The sequence below is a fragment of the Podarcis cretensis genome (genome assembly GCF_951804945.1).
Source record: "Podarcis cretensis genome assembly, chromosome: 8".
Classification (NCBI taxonomy): Eukaryota; Metazoa; Chordata; class Lepidosauria; order Squamata; family Lacertidae; genus Podarcis; species Podarcis cretensis.
This window is the reverse complement of record NC_137177.1, coordinates 12,376,341-12,395,041: the sequence shown is the minus strand read 5'-3', so window position 1 is coordinate 12,395,041 and position 18,701 is coordinate 12,376,341. Positions and strand designations below refer to the sequence as shown.

General features: G+C 51.7%; 1 protein-coding gene and 1 long non-coding RNA gene across 2 annotated transcripts in view; one reads left to right on the top strand and one right to left on the bottom strand.

The window, feature by feature from the left end:
- The first annotated feature begins 1,273 nt into the window (after positions 1-1,273).
- LOC307221415 lies at positions 1,274-6,990 on the top strand. Its single transcript, XR_013841386.1, has 2 exons — positions 1,274-5,824; positions 6,201-6,990. It is a non-coding gene; the product is annotated as an uncharacterized lncRNA (long non-coding RNA).
- Positions 6,991-10,769: 3,779 nt separating this feature from the next.
- CADM4 (cell adhesion molecule 4) overlaps positions 10,770-18,701 on the bottom strand; it is a 137,783-nt gene continuing 129,851 nt past the window's right edge. Inside the window, exons 6-9 of the mRNA XM_079985639.1 lie at positions 17,252-17,342; positions 15,921-16,093; positions 14,911-15,039; positions 10,770-13,166 (exon numbers count right to left, since the gene is read on the bottom strand). Coding sequence (XP_079841765.1) covers positions 13,057-13,166; positions 14,911-15,039; positions 15,921-16,093; positions 17,252-17,342 — 503 coding nt within the window. The 3' untranslated portion in view covers positions 10,770-13,056. The remainder of the gene's footprint in view (positions 13,167-14,910; positions 15,040-15,920; positions 16,094-17,251; positions 17,343-18,701) is intronic.

Here is an 18,701-nt window from a genome sequence, read left to right as displayed (position 1 = left end):
CCGCGGCTGTTTTTCTGCTGGGGCAAACTAGCTTTTGGTCTGTTTCGGCTCTGGCGCATGGTACTGTGCTGGTCTTTGTAATAATTAATTTTATTATTTATACCTCACCCTTCTGGCTGGGTTTCCCCAGCCATCCTGGGCGGTTTCTGACACCTATAAAAACAATAATAAAATGTCCAACCTTCAAAACTTGTACTCATCATAGAGGCCGCTGTTGCCCCAGCTACGTACATCTGCACACACACAAACCACCTCAGTGAGCCTTATCAAAGATGGCAGAGCAGGAAATGGCTTGGCATTTTTAATGCTCCAATTCAACTAGCTCCTTGTATAATCCCCGTTGCTATGTTGGCTAAAAATGCTGTTCACAGAGTTGGAAGGGACCCTCCGAGGGTCATCTAGTCCAACCCCCTACAATGCAGGAATCTCAACACATGGTCCCCCACCCAGTTTGAAGCAACACACCCCACCTAGTCCTGTGTTAATGGCAGAGCAAACAGTACATTGCAAACCTCTTCCCAAGAGTGTTGATCCCAACTGTAATGCAATCTACTGAGAAGTATAGTAGAAATGCAATTGTTAGGGCTGGTCACTTAATAGAAACTCGGAAGTGCATTCAGCGAGCTCTCCCCAATCTAGTGCCCTTCATCTGCTTTGAACTGCATGTAGTCTGGCTAAGCATGGTGGGATTTGTAGTCCAAAATGTCTGGAAGGCACTAGATCAGGCTTTCTCAAACTCAGCCCTCCAGATGATTTTGAGAGTACAGTTCCTGTCATCCCTGACCACTGGTCCTGCTAGCTAAGGATGATGGGAGTTGTAGGCCAAAAACACCTGGAGGGCTGAGTTTGTGGAAGCCTGCACTAGATTGAGGAAAGCAGAGTTAAGCAGTGTAATGAGGAGGCTCCTGTTTTTGTCTACATCAGTGTTTCCCAACCTTGGGCCTCGAGCTGTTTTTGGACTCCCAACTCCCATCATCCCTAGCTAGCAAGTCCAGCGGTCAGGGATGTTGGGAACTGTAGTCTGAATACAGCTGGAGAACCAATGTTGGGAAACACTGGTCTACATGGATGTAAGATGATGCTCAGTATATTATTTCTCCTGCCATAACCCTCTCTCTCCAACTTGTGTGAGGTCTTGTAAAATAGTTTGGGACAAATGGAACTTGCAATCACACCTTGTAGCACAAATGCCCTTGAGCCGAAGGCTCCATGCAGCTTTTATGTCGGTTCAAAGTATTATAGAATTTCAGTGTTGGAGGGAACTCCAAGGGTCATCTGGTCCAACCCCCTGCAATGCATGGATCACAACTAAAGAATCCCTGGCACATGGCTATCCAACCTGTGTTTAAAAACCTCCAGGGAAGGAGAGCTCACCACCTTCCGAAGTATACCATACCACTGTCAAACAGCTCTTAACATCAGAAAGTTCTTCCTAACGTTTCGTCATAGTCTCCTGTCTTGTAATTTAAATCGAATGGTTCAATCCCTCTGGAGCAACGAGAAAACAAGCTTGCTGTATCTTCCCCAAGATACTTCATAGCCCTTAGCTGACCCTGCTTTGCCGTTAAAGACAATTTCTTTACTATAAGGGACAAATATTGCCAACACGCTCAGTGTAGCTTAAAAGATGCCTCAGTCATTTGCCGTCAGTCATCACTGCCCAACTATCTCTTGCAGTAATTTCATTTCTCGCTGAATCCCAGGACATGAGACGCAAGAGGGTTTTGTGCCAACAGCTGCAATCCTAACCCCACTTTTCGGGGAGCGAGCCCTACGGAATGCACTGGGACTTCCTTCTGACTACAACTCCCAAGTTCCATCCTCAAAAATGACAAGTTGATTTGAAGAGGGGAGGGCATAAGATTAGCACAGTGGGTGCCCTCCTTCCCTGCCCCCAGTGCCCAGAAGGGAGCTGTTTGCAGAGAGAGAGCGGTAAAAGTTAATGTGGGATGTAATGCATGCAGCACAGTCTTATGAGCTGTTGCCATTTGATGGCCGCCATGAAAGTTGGTGCCCATGACTGCGAAAAGAGAACAGAGTTTCTGTAAAAGGGGCAGAGGCGGCACTGCCAGGCAGCCTTCTAAGCTTGTTGCAGAAAGGGAACTTCGGTTGCAGATGCAAGCAGGAGAGAGAGCTGTGCCCCACAGTTAGCATTGCTAAATGTCCTCCCACTTTTCAGCAGGGCTTCCTGTGCTTTGGACAGCTGTAGGACAGGTTGTCGTCCAACGGGTGAAGCTTTCCTCTCTGCCATGTCAACATCTTGTTTTTGAAATTCAGCCTAGCCCAGTCCTTCCCTTCTCCCTCTCCACCAAAAGGCACCATTTCAGCTTTCAGGAAAGAGGGATGGGGTGGGGGGTGGAGTGGAGTGGCGTGCGCTCAGCTTCCAGCAGCGGGGAAAGGAGTGATTGACAGCAAGGCTCAATTTTCTCTTGGATGTATTCAAGATTAGATTGCAAAACTGCAGTGCATTTTAAGAGGATGTGGCTACATCATCATCATCGTCGCGAGAGAGAGAGAGAGACGTGATCCTGAAGAATAATTACACAGGGCTGGAAACACAAGAGGACCGCCCCCCCTTCTCCCTACTCTCCCTCCCAAATACTGAACCCAAAGAGGGTCTGGTAGAAATTAGACTCAACTACTCATACCCAGGGCAGGCTACAAATTTATAATGCCAGATAACCCACAGCAGATTCCTCTCCCATGCTTCGCTTCCTTCCTACTGACGAAGCTCTCCTGGAGGTCTCCGTCTCTCTCATCATCTTGCACTTTGTTCAGACACTGTACCCTGTTTCCGCAAGGCCCAACCTACCCCAGCCCTCTCTATGGGGTGGTACAGCCCTCAGTTGCTCTTCTCTCTCTCTTCTCTTCCCCCCGCCTCCAGGGAAATAAATATCGCGATTTTATTTTATTTTCTGGTTCACCTGAGAATCATAAAATTGTAGAGATGGGAGGGACCCTAAAGGTCTTCTAGTCCAACCCCTCTTGCAACGCAGGAATCTTTTGCCCAACGTGGGGCTTGAACCCTCGACCCTGAGATTAAGAGTCTCGTGCTCTCTTGGCTGAGCTATCCCAGTCAAGCCACCAAGAAGGATTGAACTTCCCTGTATCACCTGATGGAATACAAAGTTCAATCCTGTTTTCTGAAGGGCAGATTCTGGCTGCATGTCTATATGCTCCACACCAGGCATTGCACAGGATGTCCAGTGTGGGGCAGGTGTTTGGGGCGTGGAGGAAACAGTCCCATTGGACACATGGGGAGGTCTGGCAGGCCACATCTGGCACAGAGGCTCACCATTCCCCACTACTGCTTTAATCAGGGACATTGCAGGGGGTTGGGCTAGATGCCCCTTGGGTACCTTCCAATTCTAAGATTCTATGATTTAGTTATTTTTCATCAAAAAGGGGAGAGGAAGGGGCTTATCGGAGGCCTGGCACAGAAGACCTGGGGCTTGAGCCCCCTGTGCCATCGACATCCCTGTCACTCTCCTTTTATCAAAGTTCAGCCCCAACTTTTCCATGAAGCCTCATCCCTCATCGCCAGCTGATGCAGAAGTGGAAATGCAAGGAAGGCTGCCTTTGCCCTCTCCTTATCCTTGCCTCTCCTGCCCCACTGTCTAAATTTAGGCTGCCAATTCCTCGGGGCAGGGACCTGCCTTTTGTCTGTGCATCTCTGTGCCAGGCAGCCTACGCTCTGATGGAGCTCTGCGTGCAAATCAATGAAAACACAGAAAACCAATTACCATCCTAATTCTAGGTTTGCTCGAGAGACACGTTCCTGAAGAGGAAGCGGCAGAAAGGTCCCACTCACCGCCCGCTTTTCCTTTTCCAAGAATCTCGTTCCTTGCAGCTCTCTCGGTTCACAGCTATGGCCTCTTGTTGTCTGTACCCTAAAGAGGCCGGGGAGCCCTCTGTCCCTAAGTGGCATAATCCCATCATGTCCTCCTACGCATTCTCCCTGGGCAGCACCTGGTTCTAATCTCAGGACTCTCCCTGGACTACAACACTAAAAAGGAGCATGTTGCGATACCCAACGGTGCAGTGGTTCAGGGTTGTGTAGGGACATGGGTGGTGCTGTGGTCTAAACCACTGAGCCTCTTGGGCTTGCCAACTGGAAGGTTGGCAGTTCCAATCTGTGTGACGGGTTGAGCTCCCATTGCTCTGTCCCAGCTCCTGCCAACATAGCCATTCGAAAGCACACCGGTGCAAGTAGATAAATAGGTACTGCTACAGCGGTAAGGTAAACGGCATTTCCGTGCGCTCTGGCTTCCATTATGGTGTCCCATTGCACCAGATGCGGTTTAGTCGTGCTGGCCACATGACCTGGAAAGCTCTCTGTGGACAAACGCCGCCTCCCTCGGCCTGAAAGCGAGATGAGCACCACAACCCCATAGTCGCCTTTGACTGGACTTAACCCTTTACCTTTAGCAGCAGCAGCAGGAAGAGGCGTAGGAGGAAGTGGGAGCGAGGCAATGGGGTCGCCACCATCACCATCCATGTCCCCACCCTAGAAGGCTGTGACTCTCTGGCCCAGCGGGCCTCCAGCCATCCATCCTGCCGGCCATGTCAAATGAAAACAAGGAGAAAGTGAGCCAGGACTGGCCTGAAGAGAAGGTGGCAGCAGGAAGAGACTCTGGGTGAGGAAGGGTGTAGCTTGTAGGGTGCAGGCAGGCCCGTAGGGGGCTGGAGTTTGAGAGGTGTGGAGGGTCAAGGAGGTTATGGGGATCAAGGGTGAGAGCTGGAGCTAACTGGGCTTCATAGGTGGGGTGGGGGTTTGTTCATAGCATGAAAAACTTTAATAAAAATCTTAACGTGCAAAATGATTCCTAGTGATGCTGCTGTAGAATAGAATGTCCCTATTTTTCTCTGAGGGATACTGGAGGGTATGTCAACATAGCCACTCTTCAGTCTAGTCAGGTTCTCTACATGGGGAGGGGGTGTGTGTCTTGTCCTTTGCCTCAGGTGGTAAAACGTCCCTGTCTTCATATCCGCTCGGCATCTTAACCGGTCGCTTTGCTCCTGCCCCGACGGTGGCTGGGGGCTGATTGGATTAGGCACCCAAGGAAACCCTCTCAACCAAGAGGCCAGGAATACACTCACCTTGCTAATGAGCAGAATGAGGCTCGTTAGGAACAATTTGATTCCGAGATGAGTTTGCTGCCCCAACGATCAGGTGCCATCCATCTTTGTTCTGCCGGTCGCCGTGACATTTGGGATTCGGGGACAGATGGGCCCAGCGGCCTGATTTGGAAGAGGCTGCAGAAGAGCTGCGCAAGGGTTGTGGGGCCTTCTCAAACAATTGCAGGTGGAAGGCTAATAAAAACGGCCAAGGGACAGGTAGGTCCTTTTATTCCGTACCGCAGAAGCCAGGTAAAGGAGCGCAGGCAGGTGTGTGTTTTTTTACCAAAACTGAGACACAGGAGCTACTTAAACTTTGCGCTAAAAATGGGATGGTATCCATGTTCTACCTCCACTGGCAGGAGCAGAGTGTCTTTGAGTACCAGTGGAACAGAATCACAAGTAGGGATAAAGTTCTGTTGGCAGAGTGTGAGACTCTTAATCTCAGGGTTGTGGGTTCGAGCCCCACGTTGGGCCAAAGATTGCAGGGGGTTGGACTAGATGACCCCCGTGGTTCTTCCAACACTACAGTTCTATGATTCTTAACTGTTGTGCACAGGTCCTGCTTTTGGGGCCCTGGCTTCTTTCCTCCTTGTCCCATTGTGTGTTGTGGTGGTGTTTTTTCAGACCGTAATCCTACAGGTAGAGACTGCCTTGTTTTGATTGCCTTCAAGCTGCTCCGGCAGCCTTTCAGCAGAAGGTAAAGGTAAAGGGGGGACGCAGGTGGCGCTGTGGGTTAAAGCCTCAGCGCCTAGGGCTTGCCGATCGAAAGGTCGGCGGTTCGAATCCCTGCGGCGGGGTGCGCTCCCGCTGCTCGGTCCCAGCGCCTGCCAACCTAGCAGTTCGAAAGCACCCCCGGGTGCAAGTAGATCAATAGGGACCGCTTACTAGCGGGAAGGTAAACGGCGTTTCCGTGTGCGGCTCTGGCTCGCCAGAGCAGCGATGTCACGCTGGCCACGTGACCCGGAAGTGTCTCCGGACAGCGCTGGCCCCCGGCCTCTTGAGTGAGATGGGCGCACAACCCCAGAGTGTGTCAAGACTGGCCCGTACGGGCAGGGGTACCTTTACCTTTACCTTTAAAGGTAAAGGGACCCCTGACCATTAGGTCCCATCGTGGCCGACTCTGGAGTTGCGGTGCTCATCTCACTTTACTGGCCGAGGGAGCTGGCATACAGCTTCCGGGTCATGTGGCCATGATGACTAAGCCGCTTCTGGCGAACCAGAGCAGTGCACGGAAATGCTGTTTACCTTCCCGCCGGAGTGGTGCCTATTTATCTACTTGCACTTTGACGTGCTTTCAAACTGCTAGGTGGGCAGGAGCAGGGACCGAGCAATGGGAGCTCACCCCGTCAACCTTCTGATTGGCAAGCCCTAGGCTCTGTGGTTTAACCCACAGCGTCACCACGTCCCCTTTTTGTGCTGCTTGATGTGCTGGCTCTGAGGGGAAGGCAGAGGACAGGGCTGGGTTGGAAAAGGGGGGGGGCAGAGCAGGATAGAAGGAGTCTTGATTTAAAAAAAAAAAAATGTTTTGTGCGTCCGCATCTAATCTTGCCCCTTTCCCAAAAGAGCCAGTGTGGTGTAGTGGTTAAGAGCGGTGGACTCATAATCTGGTGAGCAGGGTTCGATTCCCTACTCCTCCACATGCAGCTACTGGGTGACTGTGGACTAGTCACACTTCTCTGAAGTCTCTCAGCCCCACTCACCTCACTGAGTGTTTGTTGTGGGGGAGGAAGGGAAAGGAGATTGTTAGCCACTTTGAGACTCCTTCGGGTAGTGATAAAGCGAGATATACTCTTCTTCTTCAAAATTAATTTATTCGTGTGTTTTTCTTCTTGTAAATCTACCACAGAATAAAATAAGGTAACATCTGGATTTGTGTTTTGTTTTTTCAGGACAGTGGAGGGCATGTGTGCTGTGTCCCATAGGTGTGGTGGCACTTGCCCTTCATCTGACAGGAAATGATCTGCGGGGTGGGGAGGGGGCACCAAAATTGGGGGGCTGAGGAGGGTCAGTTGGGGGGAGTGAGACATGTCTTTATTTTCATCTGACGAATGCTGGAGGGTATGTATGTGCTTCTTAATGCTCTGAGGGCCTGGATGTGAGAACGACGGCAAGGGCCTTCAAACAGCTACTGTCTAGAAACACCTATCAAAGTGGTCCAGAATGGACAAAGCCACAAAGATGACCTGGAAGCACGAGGCAGATAGGAAAAGGGTCCATTGTTGTGGAGAACAATCTCTGGAGAGGGGCAGAGTTAGGTTAAGTGGAAATATGGCTGTGATCCAGCAAGATAGAAAGCGCTGCAGGTAAATTCAGGCCAGGGAGATGAACACTGCAATCCCAGGCAGGGCCGGGGCCTGAAAAGAGGCGGGTGGGCCCTTTCTTTTTTCTTTTTCTAGAAGGCAAATTCTTCTCCCTCCTCCTCCACTTTTCAAGAGCCCTCATTTCTCGGCTGCTCAGCCTTGGACTCGCCGTTCTGCGGTGGTGGAGCTGGGCATCTGTTCGTATTAGTTGCCCAGCGAAGCCCAGGACTGTGATGATGGGAAGACACTCGCCCGCTAATGAGCACAGCGAGACTCATTAGGAGCGATGTGATTCCTAGACAGCTTTGCCTGCCTCCAGCTTAAGAGAGTTCACCGCTGTGACCCGGAACGGGGAAAAGGCAGGCGAAAGGGCACACCGAGGCAGGCAAACAGAAACTCTTAAGAGCGATGAAAGCGGTCTGAGCATCACACACACACACACACACACACACACACACACACACACTCTCGCGGCAGCCCAAGGCTTCTCTTTTCTGGGCCCAGACGCTTCCTCCACTTCTAAACTGCTGTGCTCCTTACCATATTACCTGCCTTCATCCTTAGCCTATGTGTGGAGGAGGAAGTGACAGCCTTGGCAGCAGCAGGGCCGGCTCATGGCATTTTGACACCCGAGGCAAGCTACAAAATGGTGCGCCCCTCCCCAGCCAGGGAAGGAGAAGTGCGGAATAAGGGTGGAAAGAGACCAGCAGGGCCTCCTGTTCACCAAGACTGCTGTAGAGGCAGATACAGCCTTGCCACGGCCTTTGATGCCACCACAGGGTGGTGCATTCCTTGGAGGCTGATCTGCTTCCTCTGTAGCTCCTGCCACCCGAGGCAGTCACCTCCCTTTGCCTCATGGGTGGGCCGGCCTTGAATGTCAGCATGGGGCATCCTCAGGCAGCCACTGGGATCCCAGTAAACTAATGTTAGTCCCAATGAGCACTGGACTGCTGGGTGTCTCCCTTTCGATTTCTCACAATGCTCCACTGCAAGTCACTTTGGATTGTTAACATGGTGCGCCCTCCCCCTGTCACCCCCCGGAAGGAGTGCTGCCATTTAAATTTCCCACAATGCCCCAGACCAGGGATAGCGAACATGGTGCTCTCCAGACAACCCTATCTCCAATCGGCCCCAGCTACCCTGGCCAAGGATGTTGAGGGCTGTAGTTCAGGAACACCTGGAGGAAATCATGCTGGGTACCTTGCCCCAAAATGCTGCTACATCAGGACACAGCAGGGTCTCAAAATGGTATGGCTGGCCACTGTGAGAGCAGGATGCTGGATTAGATGGGCCATTGGCCTGATCCAGCAGGCTTTTCTTATGTAACCTGGAGCTGGTGATTTGGATATACAGTGGTACCTTGGGTTACATATGCTTCAGGTTACAGACTCCGCTAACCCAGAAATAGTACCTCGGGTTAAGAACTTTGCTTCAGGATGAGAACAGAAATCGTGCTCCGGCGGTGCGGCAGCAGCAGGAGGCCCCATTAGCTAAAGTGGTGCTTCAGGTTAAGAACAGTTTCAGGTTAAGAATGGACCTTTGGAACGAATTAAGTACTGAACCCGAGGTACCACTGTATATTATTTGTTCTCCGGCCCCCTCATGCCTTGGAATGCAATGTGCATCTGTTCAAATTGTTTTCATCTCGTCTTGGTCTTTGTCACTCAAAATCATGGGGGTGTCACCACAAGAGCCGGAGAATATCAGCCAAGAGGGTGCAAAAGGGATCTCAAACGGAGACCACACCAATAGATGAGGTCATGGGCATGATCCAAAAGACTCAGCCAGATGGGTTTCTTGGCCTGATCCTGACCAGGGAAACCACAGCTGTAGGTCAGGAATAATGGAGTCCAAGGCAGGAGGACTGCATGGAGTGCTGGGCCCGTTGCTTTTACCTAGATTGCCACTCCAGCTTCTTGGGCAAGCGCGAGCAGAAAGTGCCGCAAACCCAGAATTTATGCCATTTTGTTGAACATTAAATTCCCCCCACTCCTGCAATTGTTTTAAAATATTTTTTCCGGTAGCTCCCAGTCGGAATGTTTTCCACGAGAAGAGAGTTTTGTACAGAATGACAGATGGGGGACGCGTAGAGGGACCCGGCGGAGTAATAAAAATGAGTGTGAAGGAGAGAAATGGAAGGGAAAGCAGGAACTAATGTGCAAGGCTCTCCGTCCTCAGCCGAAATGGGGGCTTAGCGCATTTGTTCAGGGACTGGAAACAGGCACAGCAGAAGACCAGGGCAGAGCAGGTGTGTGTGCGTATAGATGCTGCATAAAGATGTGAGAGCAGTGCAAGCAGCGGCAAGAACGTGGACAAGAGGAGCAAGAATCCAGGACCGGGACAGCAGTGGGGCAGAACAGCCACGGAGCATTATGGATTGCAGGAAGAGCCGGATGAGCACAATGGCTTTGGATGGGGAGCTACTCAGCACCCAAGTTCACTGGGTGGCCTGGGGCTATGGGTGCATCTCTCAAGCCCCAACATTACTGTGAAAATATATCAGAGGGGTTGGGGAGGCATTTCCCCAAGGCCCTCGGAGAGGGAACGTGAGGAGGCCGATCTAGAGGACAGAATGGGATCCGGCAAAACACAGATTCGAATCCAATTTTTGGCACAGATGCTTGTGCAGCCTTGGTTGGGGGCAAAGCACACTCTCCCAGCCTCCATTTCTTATCTGTGAAATGGGAGCCTCCGCGCTTCCGTGGATGAGAGTGGCTTTGGCGTTTGGCTGAGCGGCGGCAGTGAACCCCCACGGGGCTTTGCTGTCCCTGTCGGCTTCATATGTCTGTTCTTGCCCCCCCCCCCCCCGCTTTTGCAGCAGAAAGATTGTGACGGCAAAAGCACAGAATTTGCTTGTTACTGCTTTAAGCTCTGTCAGTAGCACCCCCGACACAGGAAAACAAGTTGGATCTCCTGCATGGGGTTGGCTCCAGAGGACTTTGAGGCTGGGCAGCTCCAAGACTGGGAAATAATAGCCCCCACCCCACCCTGTTCCTCTCCACTTTTCCTGGGCACCTGGCTAGAGATGGATGCAGTGGAGAAGAATTCCCAGTTTGTCTGCTTCAACTCTTGAAGGATTGGGGAGTTGGGCAGGCGAACAGAGCTCACATCATTACCTCCACTTCTGAATACCAGTTGCTGAAAACCACAGGAGGGGAGGGGGCTGCGCGGCTCAGGTCTTGCTTTTAGGCCTGTCATGGGAGTCTGGCTAGTCTCTGGGAAAACAGGTTGCTGGACTCTATGAGCCCCTGGCCTGATCCAGGACAGTTCTCATGTTCTTTGCATTTGCAGAGCCAGAACCGCTTCCACAGCACGCACTCATGAACAAGGATACCACAACCACTGGTGTTAAAAGAATTAATCAGGGGGATTTATTGAAGTATCAAAGGTGGTTAAAAGGCAGACATAGATATTTACATATATATTAACTTTCGGGCGTGGGGGAAACAGTCCTGGGCTGCAGAGGAACAAGCCCCCCTGCATACTCCCGACCCCCAGTTATATATTAATTATTATATTTTCCATTCTTTTCATTTTTTTTTTAATCTCCCCTTCCGAGACACAAACAATATAAAATAAAAACCGCGAGCCAGAGACGGACACAGAATCACACGTCGGTTTCTTTTCTTCTGTTTTGTTCCCCAGACAAAAGACAGAGGGAAAGGGGGGTGGGATGGAAATTCGAGGGAAAGCGAGGAGTGGGCATCTACTGGCACAAAATGAGGGACGTCGGCAAGGATGGAAGGAACCAAGAAGACCAGGAGTGGAGTGCGGGGCGGGGGAGAAGGGAGCGGGGAAGAGATGGGGTTCAGCACCCCCCTTTTGTGGTTCAACGCTCAATCATGGGGCTGGACCATGGGGTGAGGCAGCAACTGCTTCTGGAGCAGCCATTTCCAGAGGGGATTCCTCCCATTGGCAGTCACCAGCACTGCATCCTGCAGCAGTGCATTGCAGCCACCTCTGGGGCAGAGCAGCCATTTGTAACAGGGGTTCGCTTAAAAAATGACTCTTTACCGCAGCTGTGTTTGGGGGAGGCTGAACCCATGAAAGCAACATCCAGACAGGTGCTGAGGGAGGGGTGCCTATTGCTGAGCCTCTCGTCCTGCTCTTCTTCGCCGATCCCAGCTGCTTCCGGGGAGGGAGGCCGAGCGGAGAGGGAGGGAGGAAGGGGCAAGGGGGTGTTGCGAGCGACACAGCGGTTTCTTTCTCGGGGTCTGGGGATGGGATGGCGTACCATCGTGGCCACCAGGCCCAAAGGCCAGGAGGAGGAGGAGAAGGAGCTGAAACTGGCCACAGTCAAATCTGCATATGTTGGCAAATTCAGACGGATGCAAATTCTTTCCCCATGTCCTCCACTCTCTGCAGAAGCTGGGCTGTGGGCCAGGGGGCAACGCTTGGCTGTCAAGGACAAAGTGTGGGCTGTGGGGGGTCAATGCGCCGATGGGGCTCCGTAGTCCCATCGCCTGTCCCCAGCTGGGCACATCACATAACAAGGACGACAGAGACAGACAGAGACACCCCCTTTCCTCTTCCCACCCTCCCTCTCCCTCCCCAAACTATCATGGCTTTGAAGGAAGAAAAAAAAAAGAGTCCAACTTGCTTCATAAGGCCCCACACGGCTTGAGCGGCCCTGGGCTTAGCAGTGGGGGGAAAGGTGCAGCTGAGAGAGATATGGTGCCAGGCACCCTGAAGAGAACTGAAGGTGACCCGGCGACTCCCAGCCTCACACTCCTGTCATGCTGCACGCCAAACCCGGCAGCTCCCCTCCTCAGCGGCTGGGGGCAAAACACACCCGAGGGGGTCCCAACTCACAGAATGGCTCTCTCCCCCCCGGCCGCCTTCCCTGAACTTGAGAGTCTCCTCCAGGGTTGCTGGGAAGATCCTGGCGCTCCAGAGCAAAATATGTTAGCCCCATCTCCCTCCCCAGATATTTTGAAACTCAGTGCTAATATTGGAAAGAAAAGCAAACCAGCAAACCCAGAGCTAACGGGCCACAGTCCCTCCAAGGGGAAGGGCCCTTTGACACTGTGACCCACCCTCGCAGTCTCAGCAGCCCTGGATCTCTGGGTGTCCTCTCCCCCTCCCTCGCTGGGTGGCTTCTACGCTATTTACAAAGAGACCCAAGCCCTCCCACAGGGCTCTGCCTGTCCCCAAAGAGAAAAGGGTTGTGGCTATCCCAGCCTCCTGCTCTTTTTTATAGAAGTGGGGCCATGCACACGCGCACACACACACACACACACACACACTCACACACATGCATACATCCTCCCCAAAAGTAACAGGAAATAGCTCTGGTGCAGAGGGCATGGAGGGGGGAGGAGTCAGACAATGGCAGGAGGCGGAGCTTCATAGCTGGGGGTGGGGCTAAAGTCCTCGGTTTCAAAAATAAAACCGAACAAGTGGTGGCCATGTGTGTGTCCCCCCTTTTTTTTACACAATGGATATTTTTTTAAGCGTTTTTTTTCTCTTTTTAATCCAACCCTTCTTTCCCCCTCCCTCCCCTCCCCCAGCAAGAGTGGCAGCTTTTCTATAAACGTCTCTCCCCCCCTGCCTTCGGCGCTCCCCCTCCTCGGCCATTCTGCCCCCAGCGCTCAGCCCCCAGCACCCCTCCCCTTCCCCCTCCCCTCTCCCAGGCTCAGATGAAGAATTCCTCCTTGCGTTTGTGGCCATCGCCGCCGTTCAGAAAGGCCTCGCGGGCTTCTCCGTGCTCGTCTAGGCCGCTTGCCTCGTGCGTCAGATAGGAGCCTGTAAAAAGAGGACGGGGGTGGGTGTGAGTTGAGGAGAAGTCTGGGCACAAGCAATGGTAAGTGGGGTGCACAGGGCCCTGGAGGAGACTCAAGATCTTGCTAAGGTGACTCCATTCATAGAATCATAGATTTGGAAAGGTGTAGGAATGATCGCTGGGTGCGGAGCACACTCCCATTCACAGATAAGGCCACAGCTGTCTGAACATCTTCCCCCCTGTCTAACCTTTTGCGGTCTCAGTAGTCTGCGGTGTCCTGTCTGTGACCTTTGTCTCTGAGACCTTTGTCTCCTTCATCATAAATTGTGCAAGGGGAAAATGACGCGGTGGAAACAGGGGCCAAAATAACTTTGTACCACCCCACCATCTCGGTACTGGAATATGTGTAAAGGTCACAGCCCAAAATGTATCTGCCTGGGTTTGCATATTGTGTCAATAAAAGGAGCCTCCACAGAGCTGGCCAGCAGCTTGCTTGCAGCTCACCTGTGCGCAGCTCACCTGCATTATCAACTCCTGCCTCATGTCCTTCACTTCAGAAAGGACCCCAAGGGTCCCCCATTCCAACCCCCTGCAGTGCAGGAATCACACCTCTAATTACATGTGTTGGTCCTCACCCCACAACTAGAGAACAGATCCTCGCTTTGGCACTATTTCTGTTTGTATGAAAGCCACACTCTGTCACCCTCAGTTTGGAATGGCTTTGAAGACACATCACCAGCTTATGCATGTGCAATGGGACCTCACGGGTGTTTAGTCACAAATACGTCCCCACTGGACTTAACTTTCAGCAATAGCTACGATCAAGGAAGAGGAATTCTGGAAGGCAGAGAATATCAGGTTCTGCTCTCTAGCGAGTGTCCCCACAGCCAAGGGGGCGTGCAGTGTCAATCGAAGGAGAGCAGAACATTCCCCCATCCAAACACATGCACCCCAAACCAACCAGGTGGTTACACCGCAAGCTGGCACCAGGGCTTGGTAGCTTCACTCACTGACTGAGCCCCGAAATCTCACGTTCCTGATTGCTGCCAAGAGCGGCTGGCCTGCCCTCTCCAACCAGCTGTGGGAACCGAAGGAGCAGATTTCTCTGCTTCTCGTTCTTCCTTTGGGGGCAGAGGTGCAGACTGGGGTCAGAGGGAGAGGGCAAGCGAGAGGCAACAAGGAGAATGGGAACTCTTTAAGTGTCTTGCCCAAGAATTCCTCTCCGAAATCTTCAGCTGGCCGTGAGTGGCTAGAAGAAAAATGCAGGTGGTGTACACACATCCTGTACATTCTGCATCCTGTAGGTTTTTGGTGTTTTTTTTTGAAATACTAAGCTTGGATCCATTTCCCCGCAAACCACCTTTGATCCGAATTGAGAAAAAACCCCACCTCGCTGTGTTTTAAGCTGGCAATTGTGTACACAGCCATAGCGTTCTCCTCCCCACGTACAAAGAGGATTGGGAAAGACTGTGAGAGAGGCTGGTTTTAGGAGCCACAAAGTCCTTCCTACGGTGACAGGAAGCCTCACTCCCAAGCCCTGCGGGGTCTCCCTGCTTTTATCATTTCAAGCTCCTCACTCCAACCCCAAAGGCTAGAAATATGCTTTTTGAATACACACAGAGAGAGACACACACATGAAATGACTGTGCTGCAAGGCAGTTTCTCAGATCAGTGGTGAGAGATAGATGGAGCAACCCAGCTTTCCTTCTATAAATCAGCACTCGTGTCTCTTATCTGCCCAGCTGGCACCAGGGTTCCAACACTGACCTTTCTGCCGGATAGAGCACCACACCATGACTATAAGCACACAGATGACGAGGAAGACCAGGAGCGCCAGGATGCCCCCGACAATGGCATAGGGCACTGAAGTCTGGGCCTCCACAATGGCCCCGGGGTCTGCCAAAGACAGGGAAAGGTTAAGGTGTGAGAGGCGGGGTGGGTGGCTGGAGGTGGTGCCCGCGAGTTTCATACCTTGGTATGGGCCAGGGCAGAGGACCTGAGCCTACCCTATTTCTGGCTGCCCTCCTGGCAGGGGGAAAGCAAACACCTCCTTTCAGAGACACTGCCATATGAGCAAGGGTAAGGAACTGGCGGCCCACCAGCCCCAGCCAGGATGGTGATGGGACTGGCACTCCACCGACATTTGGAGGGCCACGGGTCCCCCACCCCTGGCATTAGGGGACAGCACCTAAGACCCTTAATCTGGACCAGGAAGAAAGGGTGTGGTTCCACAGATGTTAATCGATTAAGTTAATTTTATTTGAAAGTAGTATTGGAAAACTGCTACAATGACCTATATGGAAACTCAGCTAGGGGGATTCAAGGAAGTTACTTAACAATGATAGGAAAATTGGGATATTAACAGTGAGGATAAATGTTTGTTTGTTTTCTGTTTTATATTGTAATGTTTTCTTATTTGTTTGTTATAAATTTGGAAAATCAATAAAAAAAATTGGAAAAAAGAAAGGTTGTGGTTTGGGGGGGTCTGGACATCAGAAACAGCTAACTATAACTCTCACATGACTTAGCGCATCACCCGAACAAAGGAAAAAAAATATTTGGCAAGCGGAAATGTTTCTCCCTGACAGGCTAACTTTCTATGTGCGGGGTTTTAAAAGCATTCTGTCATGTGACCCCCCGCCTCCCCTGAACCCTGAAACAGACTTTTAACTCCTCACCCGCTGCATGTGAACATCAGGACAGCAGTGAACTCAGAGGTTCTGGGCTGAGCTTAGGAGAGGGGAGCTCTGGAGCAGCAGAGAACACGTGTTGCTTACCGTAAACCACCAGCACATACTGGTCCGACGAGCGGCCATGTTTGTTGGCCACTTGGCACAGGTAGGTTCCGTTATCCAGCATGCTGAGGCTGGGGATGGTCAGCACCTCTCCCTCCGTCAAGGCCCGCTCTGGCAACGAGTCGTTGGCTCGGCTCCACTTGATGTCCGTGGGGCTGAGGGCGGAAGTCAGGACAGCCGGCGTTAACCTTACCCCTCTCCTCCCAACGCCCATCTCCGGTGGCCCCTGTGGGTCACAAGCGCCTCATCTCCCCCACATGAGCACACACAAACACACACCACTTTCCTTCCTTCCATCAAGGTTATTTGCGGCAAGCGCTGCCAGAGCCCGTGATGGATGGGACACGGAGCTGAGCGGCTGGATCAAGGGGCGCTCGAGTAATAACTCCGCTCGGGAATTGTATCCGTCAGAGCGATATAGAAAGGCAAGGACAATTTGCCCCGCGTGTACAGGGAAGAGGTGCCACAGAGCAAGGATGGGGGTCTTATGAAGTGGGGGGGGGATGCGGTTTTCAGCAGGTGCTGCTTTCGTTGTGTCGCAGAAGAAGGAAAGCCTGCCCCAAATGCCCTCCGATATGCCTACTGCTCAGAGGATGTGGCCCCTCTCCAGTGTGGTGTGGTGGTTAAGAGCAGTGGACTCGTGATCTGGTGAACTGGGTTCGATTCCCTGATCCTCCACATGCAGCTGCTGGGTGACCTTGGGCCAGTCACACTGCTCTGAAGTCTCTCAGCCCCACTCACCTCGTGTTTGTTGTGGAGGAAGGGAAAGGAGAATGTTAGCCGCTTTGAGACTCCTTCAGGTAGTGATAAAGCGGGATATCAAATCCAAACTCCTCTTCTTCTTTTCTTCCAACTGCCCAGTAGCAGGGCCTGAGGATGAGGGGTGGCTAACCTGATGCATCCCACCCCCCCGGCCAGCCCCCCAAGATGTTGCTGGACTACAAGCATGTTGCTGGGCCTGATGGAAGTGGACTCTGGAGTGTCAAAGCAGATTCTCATGAAATAGTCAGGCAGGAGTTTTTTGAATAAGAGCAGAAGAGGCTTCAGAGAAGCATCTATGCCCACTTCTTTTGCCTGTGGTCAAGCAGGTTTTGAAAATGGCCTTCAGGTAGGGCTGAGAAAGACAGGCTCTGCTGGAAACCCAGGAGATAGGACTGTCTGATAGGACAGGCAGTCTGGAGGCAGGTGGACCTGTCTGACTCAGTCCAAGGCAACTTCCTGTGTTTCTATTCCAGAACCTGCCTTCCCCTGCTCACCCCCACCTCCAGCCTCTCCTCTAATTATGGCTTTCCCCATCCTGCGGAAGTACTCACCGCGGGTTGCCTTTGACGTCACAGGTCAGAACTAAAGTGTCTCCTTCCCGCATCACCCCCTGAGACGGATGGATCCTGGCTGTGGGAGCGACTGGGGTGGAAATAGAGAGAATAAACAGGAGGTCACAAATCAGCCCGTGCGCAGAACAGTCACACTTCTCAAGCAAGGCCCGACAATTTGCAACCCTCGCCGTGGAGAGGAAACGCTTCCTTCAGACGTCAGAGCCATTAGAAGCCTGGAATTAAGGTTTTCGCTGGCATTGTGGCTGATATCAATACATGCATCCCTCTTCCTTGTCTTCTCCTTCTAAAAGAGCTGCCTTGCCATAGAAAGAACGTTAGATTGCAAAGGAAGGCTGGAACAGTTTCCCTGGATTTTTGCATCACCCACGAAAATGAGCGATAGAAAACAGTATGCATAAAAAGCAAGGAGATCTATATATCCAGTATATATAAACAGAAACACCAAAATGACACTTATTACACTACAAGGAAATTGAACATGCAAGTAAATTGAGAGCCCACTGAAGAAAATGTGTAGGAAATTTCTGAGTTCGCCCACCACACTACTGAACAGGGTCTCTGAACCAGGGTTTTTCTGCATTTCTTTTAAAAGACACTTGGTTTAGGCTCAGGCCTGCATTGCACTGAGTTCTGGTCCACATTCCACATGGAGCCAACCAATGGTTTGGCATGGATGTGAGTGTGCAGGCTCCCAGAGAGGAGATTGCAGCCTCTTTGGTCCCCTCCTTGGGGTTTAGCTGCTGCACTGAGCTAAGCCATGGCTTGCCTTAAGTGTGTAGTCCAAACTCATGGTTCAGCTCCCAAGGGCAAACCTTGGTTGCGGTTGTGGTGTGTGGGGGATGAGAGCTAAACCACAAACCTGCAGAGAGCAGTGGAAGAGCCACCAGGGAGGAGCAAAGCAACCATGACCTCCTCTGTCAGCGCCTGCACACTCACACATTCACTAGCAGCGTCTGCAGATGTAGAGCAGGTTATTTTCACTTATTGGATTTTCCACGGCAAGGGGAAATCCATTTTGAACAGAAAAATAAATAAACGTATGGGCTGGCGCTTAGATGATGATGACATTGGAAGGTTGCTGAGAAAGAACTGTAGGGTCATCAATAGCACCGATTTCACAATGAAGCGGCCAGGTTGCTTGCTCACTAGGGCAAGACGGCTTGGGCATATTACACCAGCCTAGTACTGGCTGCCAATTAGTTTCTGGGCCCAATTCAAAGGGTTGGTTTTGATCAATAAAACCTTAAGCGGCTCAGAACAGCAATACCTCAAGGCCCGCCTTTCCTCATATAAACCGGCCTGTGACCAACATCTCAGACCTTTCTTCATGTGCACCCTCTACAGTAGGTCTGGAGGGAGACGACAGGACTTTTCTGTGGTGACTCCCTGCTTTCCCCAGGAAGGCTCACCTGGTGCTTTCATTGCA